Source organism: Musca autumnalis, unplaced genomic scaffold, assembly GCF_047663935.1.
Source record: "Musca autumnalis isolate F117 unplaced genomic scaffold, ASM4766393v1 scaffold_1, whole genome shotgun sequence".
Lineage (NCBI taxonomy): Eukaryota > Metazoa > Arthropoda > Insecta > Diptera > Muscidae > Musca > Musca autumnalis.
In genome coordinates this window covers 274,212,478-274,235,605 of record NW_027411644.1, presented here as the reverse complement: position 1 = coordinate 274,235,605, position 23,128 = coordinate 274,212,478, and the positions used below count along the sequence as shown (strand labels likewise).

Sequence of the window (23,128 nt, the reverse complement as noted above, 5' to 3'; positions counted from 1 at the left end):
TGGACAAAATATTACGAAGGCCAAATTTTGGACCGAATAGGCAGATCCGTTCGAGAGTTATCTTGCGCTCCAACCACTACACACGGTGTCATAGGGGTTTTTTGAAACTTTCAGGCTATTTTTAAGGAAGTAGGATTTTGCCCCTGATGAAACTTGTACCGCCATATGGGGGCCGTGAATACAAGATGCTACAACAAAAATCAAAACGATTCGAGAGCAGGTCCTAAATTGAACTTTTCCGAAATTTTGTGTAGGAGGTACCCGAAAGCATGGACCGATTGAGTCCATATTGGAACCTCATCTAAGTTTGGTAGAAACTTCACGTTGTGCAAACTTTGGACCAAATCGGTTACTCCCTTTAAGAGTTATCGTGCGCACAAATTTTCCGAACATTTTCGAACTTTTGTAGGGGTGGTACCGGAAGGAGTGGACCGATATAACCCATCTTCGAACTTAAACTAAGTTTGGACAAATTATTGCGAAAGCCAAATTTTGGACCAAATCGGTTCATCTGTTCGAGAGTTATCGTGCGCACCAGCCAGACAGACAGACGGACGGACATTGCTAAATCGACTCCAAATTGTCTGAAACACATTTCGTCCAAACATACTTGGAGTCCGAAACCTTATTTCGATGAGGCACATTTTGCCCGTATGAAAGTGTATATACCCTCGTTAGCATAAATGCTGAGGGTATAATGAATTTGCTTACATCTGGGAAGTTTTTTGCGGATTCTGAAACTACAATGTTCATAGATGAGAAAAAAATCGCCGGAGCCCTTTTTAAATAAATCGCGATTCAAGTTGGCATTTTAAGGGTTTTTTAGGTTTTCGCGATTTTGCTTAGGAACCGCAGTCATATCGAAATGAGATAAAAGAAAAGGTTGTAGCTATGAAAATTCTCTACAAGATTGACCATCAAGGTATTTTCGTAGGTTTTACCCTTTTTAAGAAATTTAAATTAGGACAATTCACTGACTATATCGCCTCCTTATAAAACAATGTCATGACTGCAACTTATACATCTAAAAAATGGTACAACTTAGGAAAAACTACATAAGCCAGTCTTGTTGAGAATTTTCACAGCTATAAAATTTTCTCAGGTCCCATATCGATAACATTTGCCGTATTCAAGCAAAATCGCGAAACCCTAACAAAAAATACCTAAAAATGTAACCTGAGCTTCTTTATCTCAAAAGTGGTACAACCTGGGAACAAATCATAAAGTTTACTTCTCTAGAGAGCTTACAACAGCTACAACATTTTCTTTAGCTCCATTTCGATAGGACTTGCGGTTTCCAAGCAAAATCGCAAAAACCTAAAATAAACCTAAAAATTTGAACTTTGACCGTGATTTATTTAATAATCCCTACAGCGATTTTTTCGTGTTTTTGGATATTTGTCATCTAAGAACATTGCAGCTTCAGAATCCGCAAAAACTGCGCAGGTGTAAGCACCTTCCATTTAAAGTTGCTTCAAGAGCACCGTGACCTACATTCGTAACAATATTTATGACGAATGTTTTTTTGTTCACTGGGAACCCTCAGTGCAAAAATTCATCCAATTTGGTCGAGAAATTTAGTTAAAATATTGAAAATACCGAAAATTGGGGCCCATACCAAAACTTTGACCTATTTTTTTTGCCCCCGACTTTTGTAAGCCAGCAATAAATATTTATACCCTATACCACAATGTGGAAAAGGGTATTATAAGTTTGTTTTGGTAAAAATTCATGTAACACCGCGAAATATTCGTCGGAGACCCCCAATGTGGTATACCAATCTTCATATCTCGACGAGATTTTGAGATGTGTGTCCGTCCGTCCTTCCGTCCGTCCGTCCGTCTGTCCATTATAAATTGTAAACACGCTCCAGGCCGCAATTATGGACCGATCGTCACGAAATTTTGTATGGAGGTCGGGTTCAGATCAGAATAGATCCCTATTCTTATTGGTGATGATCGTGAAATATTTAGCGGGTAAAATGGACCAAAAACATAATATTTATCCAATTTTCTAGCGGCTCTGTAGGTCTCAATAATAGTCCGATCAACGCGTTATTTTAAATAAGGTAAGAGTATATCACAAAGGAGAAGCTTGCAATTTGAGATGGTGATCGGATAATACTTAGAGGGTTAAATGGACCAAAACTTTTGTGTGAAAATTGTGAAAATTTTTAACATACAGCTTATATCTTAGTTCCTGGAAGTGACATTCCGTACAAGTGAGATATACTTGCAAGTGGAACGCTTGACCTTTCAATTGATGCCAATTATGTTGGTGTGCATGATCAGATAACAGAGTTACAGCCTAATATATTCCGTTATTTGTTTGTAGTGTAATAATAAACTCGCTAGAAGTCGCAATTATATATCAATAGTCACGAAATTTTGCACCGGGTAAGAGTATAGGTCGAAAATGATGCCTACAATTTTGAAAGATGATCTCATATTCTTTAGCGGGTGAAATTGACCATTACTTTTGTATGAAAAATACAACAATTTTATTTTTGGTCGATATTTTAATTCCTTGAGGACATATATATATTTCGCAAAGTAGCCCACATATGGAAAAAAAAACTACTGATGTAAATTGCAATAAAGTGTTTGCTAGATAACGGGCCTACTGCCTAATATATAATGGGTTCTGTGTAGAGAACCACATTTTTATCCCATGCTACATATTGTCTCTCCAAAAGTTTATGTAACACCACGAACTATTCGTCCTAGACCCCTTATTTGGTGTGCCAAAATTCATATCTCGACGAGATAAAGCGATTTAGCGAGGTGTGTTCGTCCATTAAAAATTGTAAACAAGCTTAAGGCCGCAATTGTGGACCGATTGTAACGAATTTTTAAGGAGGTTTGATTCGGGCCAGAATAGAAATGATTAGTTTTTGGTGATGATCGTGAAATGTTCAGGGGATGAAATAGACCAAAAACAAAATTTTAACCAATTTTGTAGCGACTCTGTAAGTCAAAATAATAACCCTCATAATTTTAAACAAAGTTTGAGTTTATGATGAAGAAGAAGCGTACAAACCAACGTTTGTGTGAACTAAATTTTCCTTTCCTGCTACAAAAATGTCTTTGTCATGCTAAATAATTTTTGGTTTTGGTCATAAGTATTATACATTACATCTCTGATATTTGATAATTAAATTTTCACAATCATTGAAAAGAAGTTCCGTGGAGAGCGATTGTCCAGGGATAGTGGTATAGGGTATCCCATGGTCGGCTCCGTCCGACTATAGACTTTTCTTACTTGTTTTTTCCAAAATTCATCCACCTTTTATTTTTGGCCACCGCTTATGTGAACTCGCGACATAGTGCACCGTTAGGACTCGGCAATAAAAATTAGGCCATTGAGCTAATATGAATAGGGGTGCAGTCATTGATTTGAAAGAAATCTCCCTTATCGCTTTGAGGATGTGGGATGAAGAACAAACAAAAAACCATATAATGGATGATAATTATATGGTGATGGGTAGAAAAATAAAGCAAATGCATTTATTTTATGTTCATATTGTATATTTTATTTATAATTATTAATAAAATTATGCAATTGTACTTATATTACTTGCACATAAATCAATAGACAACTTTCTGTTTACATTACATTTCTAAACGCTTTGCTATGAAGATTGACAAAAACATATTTGATATGCCTTAAAATAATAATAACTTATGTTAACTTTATTACTAACTAAAATAATTATATTAAAATTTCATGTGTAATATTTAATTTTAATTTGTATTTTGTTTTCTTCAGAATACAATATACTTAATTAAAAAATACGTGTTCGTTGTTATAAATCCTTTTAATAGCAGGAGAATTGTATGAATAAACAAATTTTGAAAATTATTTTGAAAGTTGTTTCCAATAAAGAAAACAATTTTTAGGATTTCACTTAAGGAGTCCGAAAAGTACTTTTCTTTTTGGAAAGAAAGCATTTTTAGGATTTCTGCTTAAAAGCCTGACAAGTATTTTTCCTGAAAACTAGTCTTTCCTTTCTCAAAATCCAGTGTCCAATTATAGGGATGACTATGAATAATATCATTCATTTGGTGTGGTGTTAGTGTCCAAATTTTATTTTAGTTTTTCAAAATTTGTGTAAACATATTTTCTCTAAGGTAACTTATATTAGGTTGATTTATTTTTCTTCTTAGCAATTGACTTAATTTTTTATGTGCTTTAAATTAGTGAAATTAACTCTTAAAATAATTTGCTTAGAAAGCTTTGTGCTTAAATTAATATTATTAATTTTATTAATTATTTATAATTATAATTATTTATAATATTTTAAATTTAAATTTATTAATTATTTATAATATTATTAATTATTTATAATATTATATTATAGAATTAATATTAATTTTACTAAAAACTTATATACAAATATTACGACTGTTTTCATTTTTTCGTTTCACTTTTCTTTATTTCGTTACACTTTCCTTTATTCTCTTTCTATTGGAAAATCAGGAAATCACATTGAAAGAGGAATTATTGATTTTATTGTGGGACTATTTGGTAATGGTTGGGCGCCATGTACTTATATTTTTTTTTGGAAATGTTGACCTTGCGATTAATTAGCATTTTTAAGAGTATATCGGGCCAATTTTTGCAATGAAAAATGCTGACACCGTTGCGAAATGGGCTTTAAAGAATCGTTGTAAAATATTAAAAATAAAGGGCAATGGCGACAGAATTCAAATTGTGGCTCTGGTCTTCCTCCATAATACAAAATTTCAAATTGATTCGACGAAGCAAGCAATGCAGCGAAATCTTTATGTGTTTATCATTTTATTCAGCTTTGTCCTTAAATCTCACTATAATCTCCTGCTCCGACGAGCTTAGTATGGAATTTCCCAATTTTTCTATAAAATCTAATTTTTCTTGGATCTGCTCATTCTCTATAATTTAATATTTGATGCAATTGATTCGGCCCAACATTTAATTCTACGAGTCTTTTTTGTGTTTCAAATTTCATTCAGCGTTGCCCTTAAATCGCATTACAATTCTCCTCATTTGACGAGCTTTAAGCTTGAACTTTCCAATTTTCCATCAAATCTAAAATTGTTTCTTAGAAATCCTTCCTTTTTCCTTAGAAATCTCCTTTATCCTCAGAAATTTCTCTTCAAAAAAGCTTCACCACGAAGCTTTTGATTTTTACACACGACTTTTGAACTTAAATCCTAATTGTTTTTTACTATTTCTACAGCAAGCTTTAAGCTTATCTATAAGCTTTATCATCTGAATAGATAATATAGGGTTGGGCGTTTGCAAGATTTGCGGCCGCTTGTTGCTGGCTCTGCGGTGTCGAACCACCGAAATAGGACATTCGTGATGAATAGTTTTGTTGGGCCTGTTGTTGTTGTTGCTGCTGCTGCTGTTGGGCTTGCTGTACCTGTTGCTGGCGTTGAGCCAAACTTTGTGTCGATTGATGTATGGAGGCGGTTTTGTGCGGCAGTGTGGCATATGTCTGGGTGGCATATGGTGGTACGGCATATAAGGCGGCCGCAGCCGCCGCTGGTCCTCCCTTATAACTTAGAGGTACACTTCCCGGACCCATGGACATGGGTGGTATACCAATCATGGCGGGGGCATTGTGATAATCATTGCTGCTCATACGCAGGCGTACAATACAAATTATGATAATAAGTATGGCAATAAAGGCCACCACACCTCCAACTATGCCAATAATCAGCGTGTCATCATTGGTCATAATAGGTGCCTTCATGAGGGGAGCTTTTGTTTTAATTTTCATTGGTGGTGGTTGGGTGGGTTCCATGCTCCAAATAATCATGGGTGGTTCTTCGGTGGTGCTGATGGCAGGTCGTGTCACCAGACGTGAGGAGGATTTAAGCATATTTGTGGCTGTGGTCCTGGCAGTGGTGGAGGTCATTTTACGTGGATCACAGGTTAGTTCATCATCACCAACTTCAATGAGTTTCTTGCCGGCCAAATAGGCAGGGGAGTGACAGGCCACATTTGTCATGCGGGAATTGGGCAACCATCTCCTCAGGGCCCGGGCATTACAATCACAATGTATGGGGTTGCTGGCCAGGCCTTTGAGTTTCAAACTAGAACGCCTATCTTCCAGGGCATTGAGGAATTGTGGCAACAAAACCCCAACCTTGGAGCCCTCAATATCCAAAGTAAGTTGCGACGATCTGGGTACAGGGAACAATAATGCCGGTGGTAAGGCTGTGAGAGAAGTATTTTGCAACTTTATGGTAAGATCGCTGCCCTTTAACCCAGCCAATGTACCCGAGGAAATGGATTTCAAACGATCTCCCCTTATACCCAGGGAACGCAAACGTGGATGTTTGGCCGGTTGTATCTGTTCGGTGCCAATTGAAGTATCCTTTACCTCCACATCTAACATTTCCAAAGCGGGTAAGAGTTCCACAATGCCCTGTAAATCCAAATAACCCACAGAGGGCAAATTAAAAGCCTCCAAGGCCGACAAATGTGTAATATCCTTAAAGGCATTCTTCTCCAGGCGGGTACATTTAGTCAAATGATTGAGTTTCAGATTTCTCAAGGCGTTCAGTTTGGCAAAGTCACCCTGGGATACCAATTCAAAACTGTTATTCGACAAATCAAGGCTCTGCAAGACCTGCAATTTGGGCCAGGCTGCTGAAAGCTGTGTGAGATTGTCCAATAAGTTATTCGACAAATCCAAGGTTTCCAGTAAGGTGGTGCGTTCAAAAACTTTGGGTTCAATGCTCTTCAATTTATTATACGACAAATTCAAATACTGCAGGAATGGTGTTTCCAATGCATCCAAGTGATCAATACCCGTGCCAGCCAAATTCAATTCTCTCACCGTCTTTGGTTCATTGAGTATATGTTTCACAGCATCCCTTGACAGGGGATTAAAGGAAAGATCCAAATTTTTTATATTAACCATCATATCATCATCACTGGGTATGGCAGTGATCCTGTTGTGACTCAAATCAACCGAGGACACAAAATAAAATTGTCTTCTCAATGCCTTCAGAGGAGCATATTCAAATCCATTGCGGGCCAAGTTAATGCTTTCCAAAAGTTCCAGTTTACCACTCTCAAATATACCCTCAGCCAATTCGTTCAATTTATTCTTTTCCAAATTCAAGGATTCCAGGCGAATAAGTCCCTCAAAGGTCCTCTCACCAATGCGATCCAAATTATTGTATGAGAAATCCAAAACCTGCAGTTGGGTGGAATTGTGGAAGGCCATTTCACTCAGCATATCCAATTGATTGTGGGCCAACTTCAACACCCTCAAGCGGGGCAGCCTTGCAAAGTCCAATTCCTCAATAGTTTTCAATTGATTCTGAGACAAATCCACATGCTCCAAGAATTGCAGACTCGATATCAGTTCCGCAGGGAAGAAACTAAATTTATTATTTGCCGCCAATATTGTCCTCAGGCGGGGATGTATGCGGAACGATGAGGGGAACAAATAACTCAGATGGTTATTGGAAATATCCAATTCCTCCAAACCGGTACCGGTGTTAAAGAACTCTCCCTTAAATGCCGACAATTGGTTACCTCTTAAACTCAGCTTCCTCAAACTCATGACATTGACAAAGGCTCCAGGGCGTATGGAGGTAATCTGATTATTTGACAAATCAATTGAGGTTATGTTCCACAAATCCACAAAGGTACCATCATTGATCTCCTGGATACTGTTATCATTCAAATAGATCTGCTTCAAATCCTGTAAAGTTAAGAATAAATCTCCCGACAATTGTTTCATCGAACAAAAACTAAAGTCCACAATTTGCAATCGAGCCAAAGGGCGGATCAAAGCCGCAGGTATCGGAGCCAAATGATGATTACCGCTTAAATTCAAGTACTGCAAATTTTGTAAACCTTCCAAAATATTTTTGGGTATTTCAGCCAAATTATTGTGACTCAAATCCAAGCTACGCAGTTCCGTCAGAGCCCAGGGTGTGTTGCCAAGACCGGTCAAACGATTTTGTCCCAATTTCAATTCATTCAATGATGTTTCCAAACCCTGGAAAATATCCGAGCTAATGACAGCCAATGAATTGCCCGACAAATCCAAGCTACGTAAATTGCTAAACATTTGAAAACTTCCGGTGGGCAGTTCACGTATTACGTTGCGTGAGAGGGTAAGGGTTCTTATGTCGGACGCCTGTATAGATCCTAAAATCTCAGCTGAGAGTGCTGCCACACGATTGAAATCCAAATGCAAGGCATTGAGGTTGGATAAGCGACCCAAAGCATTGCCGGGCACCAGGAGAATATTGTTGTCGCGTATTACCAAGGTTTGTAGGCTATCCAAACCCTCCAGGGCATCATCTTCGATCTGTAAAAAAGAGAACAAAGAATTTAAAATAAGTTTAAAATTATCGTACAATTTTGGAAAATAACAGATGACAGATTCAACTTTTTTGGCATGGTCGGCCGACGTCGGTTGTGAGAGATACCACGGAACGGACCTGGCCAGTTTTGAAATGGAAAAGCCTAAAACTTATCTTGGTCCCGCTTTCATTTCAAGTGCAAAGTACGAGGCCAATATTATGTTATGTGATTTTAACGGCGAAATGAGAAATGAGAATATATTTGACCCACAAATTGAGAAATTGGGCATGGAGAAACTGCAATTACAACAGATAGCCACATCATATTCCACTCAACTTGTCCAATTGATGTAATCCCCGTTGCAGTAACATATCAGAGCAGTAGTGAATTATTGCCCAATTCGTGCAAACAAACGAAAAATCTATACTTGGGTTCCAGAGGTTTCCACCAAGGAACTGCCGAGGCACAGTTGCTTAATCAATACATCCCGCCGGCCTTGGATGTTTTTTACCTGCACTCTGTGGGTTACTTGGATTTACAGAGAATCATGGAACTTTTATCCGCTTTGGAAATGTTAGATATGGAAGTAAAGGATTCGTCAATTGGCACCGAGCAGGTACAAACAGCCGATCATCCCCATTTACAGTCTTTTGGTATAAGAAGAGAAATCTATATGCTCGAGTACTTTGGCCGGCTTAAAAGGCAGTGATCTTACCAAATAACTACAACATACTTCTCTCACAGCCTTGCCACCTGCCTCTTTGTTCCCTGTACCCAGATCCTCACAACTTATTTTGGATATTGAGGGCTCTAAGGTTGGGGCCAATGTGGCTTGCCACTACCCTGGTTATTTGGTCCGAAAGAAACTCATTGGTGTTGGTGATGATGAACTAACCTGTGATCCGCGTAAAATGACCTCCACCACTGCCATATATATGCTTAAATCTTCTTCACGTCTAGTGATATGTCCTGCGGTCAGAACCAACGAAGAGCCACCCATGGCAATACAGAGCATGGAACCCACGCAACCACTACCAATGAATGATACGCTCAGCTGCAGCAGCGGCAGCTTCATATGTCGTACCACCCTAGGCTTTCAACCATACTTGTATTTCAAAGTTCTCCACAACGGAACTGCCGAGGTACGGTTGCTCAACCTATATACATTAGTCCGCTTTTGGAAGGTCATAACCGACTGGTCTTATGGGACTTCAATGCTTGTCATGAGTTATGGCATTCGCTACTAGGTAATGACCAGAGGGGTATAGCGCTGGCTGAGCTTATTCATAGTTCTACGTTTTGCACAGAATCGTGTCACCTGGCCTGGCAAATGACATCAGCTGACAACCCGTCGTTTCTCTTCGGTCTGATGGATACAATTCATCAGCAGACCGTATGACTTCATCAGATTTGCACGCCGCACTTTCAGAGAGTTCAACAATCACAGCTTCAGAGAAACTGACCAACCCTTATAAAGTTAGGGTTACAGAATTGATGTTCAGGGACATCACCACAGCTGTAGCCGCTCGCTGGATACCAGCTGGTCGAATACCCGAAGTGAGACTAGCAAATGAGCGGTACAAACTTCGTCGAGGCAACCCTAGTTACCCCAGAGTCAGGGAGCTGACACTGGAATTTAACAGGTTGGTCGGTGAGCATAGGCGGAACAGCTATTTAAATGATGTGAAGAGTTGCAACATTGGAACCGGAATAAGTGAACTGTGGGCAACAGTTAAGTCACTCTCTAACCCTAGAAAGAAGGATGGATGATAGGACCTCAGTCTCGTTTGGCGAGGTTACGCTCACTGATACGAAGAGGTGCGCAAGTTATTTCAATCGACAGTTTGTCGAGCAATTCGGGAGTGACAGGGCGAAGAGAAGAGTACTACGTCGCATTAAATCTTTTCATACCGAGGATGAATCACTGCAATTTTCAATGGATGATGTTGCGAGTGTCCTTAGCTACGCTAAATAATGCAAAGTGTTGGGCCCTGATGGAATCTCCATGGTAATGCTGAAATAGCTGAATGTGCCGGAAGTATCTCACTAAAGTTCTCAACCTGTCGCTAGCCACCCACATCATTCCAGAAGTCTGGAAAATGGGCACGGTGGTCCCGATACTGACGTCAGGCAAGGATGCCAGCAAAAGTGAATCCTACTGACCGATTTCGTTTTTGTCGCCCGTAGCAAAGATCCTTGAGGCTTTAGTCCTCCCCAGCATCAGAAATAGCTATATAGTTGCCGCTCATCAGCATGGGTTCCGCACTCAACCAGAGCAAGCCGTGTGATAGAAAAACGCTTGACTAATCAAAAGCCTTTGATTCTGTCAAGCTCTCCACGCCGTTCGTGGACATTGAGCAGACACTCCTCCGGCAAAGTTTGAAACGTTGGGTAATCAATTTTATGTCTGAATGCCAGTCGTACATGGAATTCAGGAACAAGAAGTCCAAGCCCCGTAGAGTGAAACAGGGAGTTCCCCAAGGAAGGGTGATATCTCCGGAGTTCTTTAATCTACCACCCACTCCAGACGGCATGATCAGGTACCTTCTCTGATGTCATTTGTGATAAGCTAAACTCCTATTTGGCTATGGTGGATAAGACTCCCTCGCCCATTATGTCAGGAGGGATCTTCATGATCTAGGAAGAGAGGTACAACGATATAAGAGAGAACCGCTAGATCAGCAAGCCTATCAAGCCGGTTTAAATAGCATTCACACGGATGCAATCGCAGAGGCCATAAACAACTATCTTCTATTCCAGCTGAGAAGCGTCAGCTGTCACGACAAGCCAGAGTAGTTTAGGCTTAACTATGCTCGGGATGATGCAGCTGCCTCAATTCTTATAGGGCAAGGATTGATGACACCGTGCAAAACATCTGACTTTCATGTGGCACAGGTCCTCCACCTTTTAACTTCCCTGCCAAACCTATTCAACTAGCTTTAGTAACAACAACAACAACAAGAAGAACACATTGTATGGGTAGACGCGTCGTGTTGCCACCGAAGAGAGGAATGCGGCATATAGTAGTACTCTTCGATCAGTAACTGCGATTGGCGCACCAGACAGGTTTCGTGATAAGAACAAAAAAGGACTATAAGTAAACAACTTAAGGTGGAGAAGTTTTTCGACCGCGGATACTCCAAATGCCTAATTTAGGCCAGAAAATGTAAAAAAGATCTTCAATCGGGCGGTACCTTTATTTGGGGGCTATATCAACTTGTGAACCTACATTGACAATTTTTGGTAGATAAGTTTTGTGACCACAGGGAACCTAAAATGTTAAATTACAGGAAGTTCGGTCAAAAAATTGAACTAAGATCCTCAAAATACTGAAAATCGGGAGGTACCGCTATATGGGGGCTATACCAAAACTTGGACCTATGTTGAAATTTCTAGTGGTGGTGTTTTTCGAACCTCAAACGTCAAATTAGAGGTAGCTCGGTTAAATAATGTTGATTCTTAAAATACCGAAAATCGGGAGGTGCCGTTATATGGGGCTGTACCAAAACATGGATCTATGAACACAATTTTTGTTGGAGATGTTTTGTGACCATTGGGAACCTCAAATGTTAAATTACAGGTAGTTCGGTCCAAAAGTGTAGCTAAAATCCGCAAAATACCGAAAATCGGGAGGTACCGTTATATGGTGGCTATACCAAAACGATGTAGACATATAAGACCTTCTTCAAATTTGACCTGCCTACAGAAAAATACACTCGGTAGAGTGATTACAACAGACGAACATGTTTAAATTGACTCCATGGTAGAACAATATAAGGTAACAACAATACCCAGCTGACTTAACTGGGTTGTTGTGTTAGTGTCAAATTCCGTACGACATTTTACATATTTGTTTATATTTCCTATGTATATTAGGGATACATTCTTTTGAGGAAAAAGTATATCATTCCGAAAAAAAACTATTTCCCATAAATACTTCTTCATATCAAGGGCATGTAACCTCATCCAAGTCCGAACGACACTAAAACACCACTTACAGAGGCCGTACAACATTTGTTAATATGAGTGGTATTTTGTTAAATTTGAAAAAAGAACCCTAATAAACATGTGCTTTTTGATTTCAAAAACAAAATACTGAGACAGCTTCACCTTTTTCAATGAATTTCCAGCGATCCTAAAGATTTTTGCAAGAATTCTACCTTCTGCGAGAAATTATCCATTTAGTGGAATGATACCCAGCAAAATGTTCGATGCCAAAGATGACATTCAATCATGGGTGCAAGTGATCTAGCATGTCATCTTTTTAGCATCTTCATCGATGAATTTTATATGAGCGTGGACCCCAAAAGATGACGTTCTTTTCTGGATCCTAAGCATGTCATTTTAACCAATGCGTTGACATGTCATTTCCACCAATGCTTTGGCATGTCATTTCCACCAATGATTTGACATGTCATTTTCACCAATGCTTTGACACGTCATTTTCACCCATGCTTTGACATGTCATTTTAACCAATGCTTTGGCATGTCATTTTCACCAACCCCTTGGCATGAAATTTTCATGTCTTGTTTGGAAAATGGAAATGCTGTATTGAAATATGGTTTTCATGAAAAACAAAACTCTTTATTAATTCAAACGAATTCATGAAATAGCTACAATTAATTTATCAGTTTAGTTTTTCAAAAGTTTACATCCAAAATTGCAATGTAATCACCACCGCTGCAACGCAAAAGATTACTTCCTCCGTTCTCCGCAACTGATATAAAGTCTGTCTGGTTACTTTCCCAGCAAAAATTTTCCAGCAAGAACTTTCTCAGAGAGTAAGGGGATTTTGTTCTCTTTTGCTAGAAAATTGTAAAAAGTAAACAGACACCTTCCCAGCAAAAACCAGCAAGCAATCAGCTGCCTTGCCAAAACAGACAATTTGTCCGCAAATAAAGGAAGCAAACACGTTGTATTTTATTAAAAATAAAAAAGAAAATGAAACAAAAAAGTATTTTTCCACTTTACAAATTTGTTTTCCATAAAACAATACATTTAGACTATGTTATTTCCACAATAAAATTGTTTTTAATGTTCACAAACATATATCAACAAAAAACTAAAAACAGATGATTGATTGTTTTCAGGAAGAAGAAGAGCTTGCAAGTGCTTGCTAGAAGAAATTTGTCCAGCAAGAATTTGCAAGCTCTCAGTGAAAGAACTGTCAAAATGTCTCTCTCGAATCGCTCTCTTTTGCTGGTTTTTTGTGTTAACAGACGACTTCCAGCAACAATTGGTACAAATTGTTACAAATTTTAGGGTAACCAGACACAGCTATTCTTTCATCTTACAAAAGGTGTTTTCAATTATCTTCCCATCACCAGTTCAGATTTCAACATGGACTCCAAATGCACTCCTTTAAGTACTTTTATTTCGTAAATTACTTTTATTTTATAATTTTGTTATTTTATAACAACATTTTGGTAATTTATACTCTTTTGTTTAGTGACGGAAATATGTAGGGATCTACAACCCGGCTTGCTTTAGGGATCTCTAAGAACAAAATGTAACGAACGGGGAGGAGAGACTTTTTATGGAAAATACCATTTATGCTTAATTAATTTATTTTTAGTTGTTTCTTTCCAAAAGTAGTTTCTTCTTTATTTTCAGATTCTTGTTCCTTTTCGTTTCGTTTCAAATTCCAAGAAGCGAGATTTGATTGATTTCATTCTATGTCAGATTTAGAACAGACAAGGGAACTTTTAAAATAGCAATGTGTGCAGTCCGATTCTATTTTTAGCTCGATGGTTGGGACTTCATATAATACCAATTGTTTAGAAGTTTTAGTTGTTTGATATGCCAGAAATGTAAGACAACATCACGACGACAGTTCTAACAACTTTGGTCTGTTCCAGAAACTGCAAGAATCTACTTATTTTTACTACGATAACAATTTTTCCTTTATGTTATCGGAAAAAATAGTAAAAATTAGTAGATTTTTGCAGTACTGGAACATACCAAAATGAAAATAAACAGGTGTGTAATAAAAACACAAACATCATCTCTATTGGAGCGATGGAATGGGTACAAATGCTGATGAAAAGATCGGATCTTTCACGACTTCCTTTGAACCAATGCAAAAGATGACATGAAATCACGTCATCGCAAAGAACCCATTCCGTCAAATTTTGCTGGGTATGGAAACATTCAAATTGAAAATAAAACGAATTTTCATTGATGTTATACAAAATATTTAGTGAAATATGACAAAAATATTAGTTTTTATACCTACACTACTATGTAGAAAGGGTATTATAAGTTTGTTTTGGGAAAAATTCATGTAACACCGCGAAATATTCGTCGGAGACCCCCAATGTGGTATACCAATCTTCATATCTCGGCGAGATAAAGCGATTTTGAGATGTGTGTCCGTCCGTCCGTCCGTCCGTGTGTCCGTCTGTCCATTATAAATTGTAATCAAACTCCAGGCCGCAATTATGGACCGATCGTCACGAAATTTGGTATGGAGGTCGGTTTCACATCAGAATAGATCGCTATTTTAATTGGTGATGATCGTGAAATATTTAGCGGGTGAAATGGACCAAAAACATAATTTTTATCCGATTTTGTAGTGGCTCTGTAGGTCGCAATAATAGTCCGATAGCCTCGAAATTTTAAATAAGATAAGAGTATATGACAAAGAAGAAGCTTGCGATTTGAGATAGCGATCAGATGATATTTAGAGGGTTAAATGGACCACAACTTTTGTGTGAAAATTGTGAACTTTTTTTATAAACAGCTTATATCTTTATTCCTGAAAGACACATTCCCCACTCGTGAGTTACATTTGGAAGACGATCTCTTGACCTTTCAATTGATGACAATTATGTTGATGTACGTGATCAGATAACAGAGTTACAGCCTAATATATCCAGTTTTTTGTTTGTAGTGTAATTATAAACCCGCTAGAGGTCGCAATTATAGTTCAATAGTCACGAAATTTTGCACGTGGTAAGAGTTTAGGTAGAAGAAAATGCCTATAATTTTGAATGATGATCTGATATTATTTAGCGGGTGACATTGATCATTAACTATACCCTACACCACTATGTGGAAAGGGTATTATAAGTTTGTTTTGGTAAAAATTCATGTAACACCGCGAAATATTCGTCGGAGACCCCCAAACGATTTTGAGATGTGTGTCCGTCCGTCCGTCCGTGTGTCCATTATAAATTGTAATCAAACTCCAGGCCGCAGTTATGGACTGATCGTCACGAAATTTGGTATGGAGGTCGGTTTCACATCAGAATAGATCGCTATTTTAATTGGTGATGATCGTGAAATATTTAGCGGGTGAAATGGACCAAAAACATAATTTTTAACCAAATTTGGAGCTACTCTGTAAGTCGCAATAATAGTCCGATCGCCTCGAAATTTTACATAAGGAAAGAGTATATGACAAAGAAGAAGCTTGCAATTTGAGATGGCGATCAGATAATATTTAGAGGGTTAAATGGACCACAACTTTTGTGTGAAAATTGTGAAAATTTTTAATATACAGCTTATATCTATATACTTGGAATAGGAACCCTTGACCTTTCTATTGGTTTCAATTGTGTTGGTGTACATGATAAGATAACAGAGTTACAGCCTAATATACCCAGTTATTTGTCTGTAGTGTTATCATAAACACGCTAGGGGTCGCAATTATAGCTCAATAATCACAAAATTTTGCACGAGGTAAGAATTAAGGTAGAAGAAGATGCCTAAAATTTTGTATGATGACCTGATATTATTTAGCGGGTGAAATGGATCATTACTTTTGTATGAAAAATACAAACATTTTATAGTTGGTCCATATTTTAATTCCTGGAGGGCACATACCGCCAAAGTAGCCTACATATGAAAAAAGAACGACTGACCTTTCCACTGATACAAATTGCAATAATGAGTTTGGTAGATAACGGGGCTACTGCCTAATATAAAATGGGTTTTCTGTAGAGAACCATATTTTCCTACCATGCTAAAAATTTTAACTTTTTTATTAAGAAAATTAGTTATCTTACCCACTGTAAAAATCTGCCATTACTTTGTCTATACCACTTTTCATGTCTTCATCGCCACTTTTTTTCAAAATATACTCGGTGTCGCTACGGTAAAAGTTTTGTTTAAATATTAATTTTGGTGAATGTGAAGGGATCCACTAACCTCCTCCGGTCGTGTAATTTTGGGATTTATACATACAAAAATTTACCGCCAAGTCCACACGGCTTGAACTAAGACACTACTTGTAGAGAAGTTTTTCATGGCTGAAATACTCAGGAAATGTCGTCAACATAACTAAGGGGCCTTTTGCTACCGTTGATTGATTCCCCGGCCAGGTAACTTCAAATTTTCAACGGTGGGAAAATACCCCTCAGTAATGTTGGCGACATTTTCTGAGTATTTCAGTCATTAAAAACTTCTCTACAAGTGGTGGCTTAGGGCACGTCGTTCCTACTCGGCGATAAACTGTAGGTCCCCATATCAGGAAATATGATATGAGGTGCACTCATTGATATGAGAGAAGTCTCCTTTGTACCTTACGGAATGTTTGTGGAACAATTATTATATTATTATTTAAGCTTGATGTGATAAGATAACAGAATCCACAAAGTTATATCTTACAATAAGTTTATTTGTTCCTTAAAGGAATTTTGATTTGCTGAAAGTTAATTTCCAGGGGTAGTGGTGTAGGGTATCACATGGTCGGCTCCGTCCGACTATAACCTTTGCTTACTTGTTTTAAATTCCAATAATTTATAGACATTTCCTTCTTTTGTTTACATATACCGGTGACACTAACATTACAAACAAACATTTTCAATTTTCTATGTGGTTGTCGTTGAGTTGTATTTGTTGTAGTATTTACTTTACCGTGTTTGTTCTACCATAGATCGACTCAGAATTTTATCCTGAGTCCGAAATTCTACGCGTTAGTGATGAATCTGGTAAAAGATACAGATAGAATGCTCAGGTTATTGTGCGTACTAGTCAGACAGACAAGCAGATGGACGGACATGGCTAGAGAGACTCAAAATTGTCTGAAACCGGTTTGGACTATCATATGAGGCATATTCGTGTTCATATAACCCTGACGGCATAAACATATGTTTTGTTTTGCCACAAATCTTCTTTAACTTCTTTGTTTATTTGCGATGAAAACTGCATCTTTTTTAATTTACTTATAGGCCGTTTATATATATCAAGGTTAACCCAGTGGGTCTGGGTTTCAAATTTCATTTCGATTGTATATACTTCAAACAAATCCTCATAAAGAAGGTTAACCCTGCAAAAAACTATAATATAAACGCCGTATTACCGTACGCAATGAATTCAAACTCAAATCCAAATACTTCAGCGATCTCATTTCACGGAATGTGCCTGGTGGTATGGCGGTAATACTATTACGACTGAGATCCAAGGTTTCCAAAGAGTTAAGGACTTGGGCGTGGCTGTTGTCGAAACGCTAACAAAACAAATTAAATTATTAATACTTCTTCGTAATATTGTAAGAAACCACTTACCTGCAACATATTCGAGGATAAATTCAAAGATTTCAAATGTTCAATGGATGCAAGGGCTACGAGAGGGAATTTTTGTATGAAATTTTCGGACAAATCTAATTTTTGTAGCGAGGGTAAATCTTCAAAAACATCACTATTAAGGCTGACGATATTATTGCCGGCCAACTTAATTTCACGTATTTTACGCAGACCATAGAATGCACCGCCAATAATGGTGCGTATTTCATTGTATCGCAAATCGATAATTTCCAATTCCGCTTGGGAAATGAAAGAACTTTGGACGAGGAAGGCTAAAACGGGATGGAAGGAAGAAGAAATAGTTGTTAAAAGTTATGAAAAATACTTTATTTTAATTTATTTCATACTTATGTGATTGTGTTTCAAGGATAAATGTCTCAGCGACATGGGACCATTTAGGGAATTCGATGGTACCGTAGTTAAGCTGTTGCGATCCAAAAAGAATTCCTATAAAAATAAGAAACAAAATTTAATTTTAATTAAATATTAAAATATATTTTTTAAAATTTTCTTCTATTTCCAGCTCCCAAAGAATGCCAAAGAAAAATCATCAGCACCTAGCAGAACACAATTGCTTCCTAAACGCCGTTCATCTGAGGGTGATGGTCCTCATTTGCGCAAAAAGAAATAAGGAGGCTTTACAACACTGGTAGCAGGGATTATTATAAATATAAAAATGCAGCTTTAACCTTATCAGGGAACATCGAATGTATTGACAAAAATTAGAAATATTTTAAAATATTTTGTGAGACACAATTTAAAAAAACTAATGTATGCTACAAACGATGAATACTATTTTCCTATACTAACAATACAATAAATATATTTGAAAGTAAAAGAAAAATTATCTTTAGGAATTTCTGGTAAGTAGCAGGGATGAAAGATACCAAGCAACAGCCCTGACCCGCTTTAACATTACCAAATTAAAACATCTCGACATGTATAAGGGCACCTGGCTGACCAGACCAGATCAAAAAAAAAAAAAAACAAGTGAGAATGGCATTAAGTTCGGCCGGGCCGAACTTGTTATACCCTCCACCACAAGTTGTATTGAAGTAAAATGGAATAATTAGTTTCCTTTCGTGTATGAAGGAGACTTAATAAACGGTAAAACAATGTGAGGCACCATTCTATGGGAGTTATTTCAAAACGTCGATCTATGCCGACAAATTTCTGAAGGATAGTTTCTACGCTCAAAGAAGACTAAATACCAAATTTCCTATATTTCGGTAAGAAAATGTGGCTAAAACTTAAAAATACCGAAAATCAAGAAGTACGCTTCTATGGGGATATAGGAAGACGTGGACCTATACTGATAAAACTCTTCTGGAATATTTTATAACTCTTGGAAGACTAAATAACGATTTTCAGCCATTTCGGTTGGATATTGACGTCACAATCTTCAGTATTACGAAAATCGGGAGGTACCGTTCTATGGGGCTATATCGAAACGTGGACCTATGCCGACGAGTTTTAGTCAAAAATGGGGCAATATGAAAGTGTGGACCTGTACAAACATATGTCGAACAGTTTTATATCACACTGAAGACTAAATACCAAATTTCAGCCATTTTGGTGGAATATTGAAGACACAACCTTCAAAATACGAAAAGTCGGGAGGTACCTTTCCATGGGGGCTATATGAAGGCGTGGACCTATACCGACAAATTTAAAGGGGAAGTTTGAGTACCCCCAACGAAGTCTAAATACCAAATTTCAGCCATTTCGGTGGAATATTGAGGCCACAACGTTCTAAATACCGAAAATCGGGAGGTACGGTTCTATGGGGGCTATATGAAGACATGGACCGATACCGACAAAATTCTGGAGGAAAGTTTTATACCACCAACGTAGACTAAGTACCAAATTTCAGATATTTCGGTAGGATAATGAAGCTAAAACCTTCAAAATACCGAAAATCGTGAGGTACCGTTCTATGGGGGCTATATGAAGACATGGACCGATACCGACAAAGTTCTGGGGGAAAGTTTTATACCACCAACGTGGACTAAGTACCAAATTTCAGATATTTCGGTAGGATAATGAAGCTAAAACCTTCAAAATACCGAAAATCGGGAGGTACCGTTCTATGGGGGCTATATGAAGGTGAGGACCGATACCGACAAAATTCTGAGCGAAAGTTTTATACCCCTAAAGAATACTACGTACCAAATTTCAGCCATTTTGGTAGGATAATTAAGCTAAAACCTTAAAAATACCGAAAATCGGGAGGTACCGTTCTATGGGGGCTATATCAAAACTTTGACCGATATATCCCATTTCCAATACCAACCATCCTGCAAGTAATAAAAACTTCTGTACCAAATTTTGACTCTCTATCTTTAAAATTGCGAGCTGTATCTTGATTTCAACAGACAGACGGACGGACAGACAGACATGGTCAAATCGACATAGAATTTTATGCTGATCAATAATATATACACTTTATAGGGTCTCCGACGAATATTTCGATGTGTTACAAACGGAATGACAAATTTAATTATACCCTCCATATGGTGGAGGGTATAAAAAATCATCGAGCTTGTTGGTCTTTCCGAGGAACAAACGGAGATTCGGACCACCACCCTGTTGCAGCAAAGTTATGTACCCGATTAAACGTAGCAAATAAAGTTCGAACAGACACAACATAGAAGTTGGACATCGGTAAGCTTCAATCACAAAAGATAGCCACATCATATTACATTCAACTGGCACAACTGTTTAATCAAAGCACTCCTCCTCCCGATAACTTGTTAGCACAGTGGCAAAGTATTGTCCGTGCCATGCAAATAGCCCCAAAATCTATACTTGGATACCAGGGACCTCCACCAAGGAACTCATTGTACAAATGCGGTATATAGGGCTACTCTACAATCAGTAGCAACGCGTAGCGCACGTGAGAGATGTCGGGAGAAAAGGATATAGGAGGAACGTCTTTTCCGCAGGAAAAAAGAGAGAAATGGACAAGTGGAAGTGTGAAAAATCTAGATGTACAGGAGCCAGGATGAAATTCGAAAATTCTACCAAAGAGTGAATATCAAATTGATGGCTTTGGCACAGGTACAACCTGTAGATACCAGCAAGGTAATTTGTTAACTGATACAAATAGTGTGTTCAGGATATGGAAAGGTGCATTTTTCCAAACTCTCGGTATCCAATATTAGCAAAGACGACGAAGATACCACTTGTATATGTACCAGAAGATGGTATTAAATGTATACCGACAGGCTAATATGAGGTAAAGAAAACAATAAAGCGCTTGAAGAATAATAAGACAGCAAGAGGCGATGGCCTACCAGCCGAGCTGTTTAAAACCGGTGGTGACACGCTGAATCAGCTAGTTAGCACCATTTGGCAGGAAGAAGACGTGTCCCTTCCCGATTTGGTCCATACTTTGCACATCGTAATGTTTCTACCAGACATAGAACAAGTTCGAATATGGACCATATCGGTCCACTCCTTCGGGTACCTCCCACACAAAATTTCGGAAAACTGCAGTTTAAGACCTCATCTGGAATCGTTTTAATTATACCCTCAGCATTTATGCTAACGGGCACAATGTGCCTCATCGAAATAATGGTTTTAGACCCCAAGTATGTTTGGACGAAATCCGTTTCGGACAATTTGGAGTTGATTTAGCCATATCCGTCCGTCTGTCTGTCTGGCTGGAGCGCACGATAACTCTCGAGCGGATCAACCGATTCGGTCCAAAGTTTGGCTTTCGCAATAGTTTTTCCAAACTTAGTTTAAGTTTGAAGATGGGTTATATCGGTCCACTCCTTCCGGTACCCTCCCCCCCCCAAAAAAAAAGTTCGATAATGTTCTGAAAATTTGTGCGCAAGATAACTCTTGAAGGGAGTAACCGATTTGGTCCATACTTTGCACATCGTGAAATATCTACAAGACTTAAATAAAGTTCCATTATGGGCTCAATCGGTGCACGCCTTCGGGTACCTCCCACACAAAATTTCGAAAAAGTTCAGTTTAGGACCTGCTCTCGGCCCCCCCAAACCGCGGTACAAGTTTCATCAGTGGCAAAACCATACTTCCAGAGAAAATAGCCTGAAAGGTTAAAAAAACTCCTATGACACCGTGTGTAGTGGTTGGAGCGCAAGATAACTCTCGAACGATTCGATACAAAATTTGGCCTTCATATTAGTTTGTCCAAACTTAGTTTAAGTTTGAAGATAAGTCATATCGGTTCACTCCTACAGGTACCTTCCCCACAAAAGTTAAAAAATGTTCGGAAAAATTGTGCGCACGATAACTCTTGAAGGTAGGGACCGATTTGGTCCATACTTTACGCATCCTAATATATCTACCAGATATAGATGAGGTTCGAATATGGACTATATCTGTACGCTCCTTCGTGTACCTCCCACACAAAATTTCGGATAAGTTCACTTCACCTTCTCTTGACTAACTTTGATATCTGTTGAAGCAACTTGCAATCGCTGTCTCAATTACGACGGTAAAAGTTCTTTCAGTGGCAAGTCCATACTTCTTGGGAAAACAGACCGAAAGTTGTAAAAAACACCTATGGCCTTCGTCATATTTTGTCCAAACTTAGTTTAACTTCTAAAATGGCACATATCGGTCCTCTCCTTAGGATACCTCATTTGATCATTTGAAAATTTATACTGATGATGTTCTTTGTGGTCCTGTTTACAGCCATAGTCGTGGCATACTGGTCCACCAGTTGCACGATAACCCACTGAAATGAGTAGTGGGCGCGTTATCTATCGAAAAGATATGACCCTCAAAATAAGATCCACTTCCGTAATGCACTGTGTCGGTCCATTCCCTCCTCCGCAACACTTTTGAACTTTTATCCTAATCCACATTTTTGTCGGCAAGTTCAAATGTCCAAAAAGGGTCACAAAATTCTGAAAAGACCCTAAATACATTCGATCTGTCCATAGATGAAAGTTCCAATTCACATAGGCTGAGGGTAATCTCGGTCGGCAAAGCCGACTGATACTTTTTTACTTGCTTTTGTTGTAACAACTTGTTTTCGCTGCCCCCATTACAATGTTACAAGTTATTTCAGGGGCACGTCCATACTTCTTGAGAAAATCGTCCAAAAGCTGTAAAAACCGACTAAGGTACTATGTGAAGTGGATGCAGCGCACGATAGTTTCACTTCTTTCGGTACCTCCTTACCAAAATTCGAAAATATTCGCTAAAATGGTACGCGCGATATCTCATAAACGGAGCAACCGATTTGCTCCAAACTTTGGATCTGGAAATACAGTGTCCATATTTAGTCGGCCACACCTTGGAT

At 38.3% G+C, this 23,128-nt stretch overlaps 2 protein-coding genes across 4 annotated transcripts in view; one reads left to right on the top strand and one right to left on the bottom strand.

The window, feature by feature from the left end:
• The window catches only part of Acph-1 (Acid phosphatase 1), a 55,187-nt gene extending 36,499 nt beyond the window's left edge, over nt 1–18,688 (top strand). For both annotated transcript variants that reach the window (XM_073961190.1, XM_073961192.1), the window contains one exon: nt 18,368–18,688. In XM_073961190.1, coding sequence (XP_073817291.1) covers nt 18,368–18,475 — 108 coding nt within the window. In that variant the 3' untranslated portion in view covers nt 18,476–18,688. The remainder of the gene's footprint in view (nt 1–18,367) is intronic.
• Nucleotides 4,428–23,128, bottom strand: part of LOC141389549 (uncharacterized) — a 75,343-nt gene continuing 56,642 nt past the window's right edge. For both annotated transcript variants that reach the window (XM_073961188.1, XM_073961187.1), the window contains exons 6-9: nt 18,192–18,291; nt 17,827–18,116; nt 17,622–17,768; nt 4,428–8,320 (exon numbers count right to left, since the gene is read on the bottom strand). In XM_073961188.1, coding sequence (XP_073817289.1) covers nt 5,231–8,320; nt 17,622–17,768; nt 17,827–18,116; nt 18,192–18,291 — 3,627 coding nt within the window. In that variant the 3' untranslated portion in view covers nt 4,428–5,230. The remainder of the gene's footprint in view (nt 8,321–17,621; nt 17,769–17,826; nt 18,117–18,191; nt 18,292–23,128) is intronic.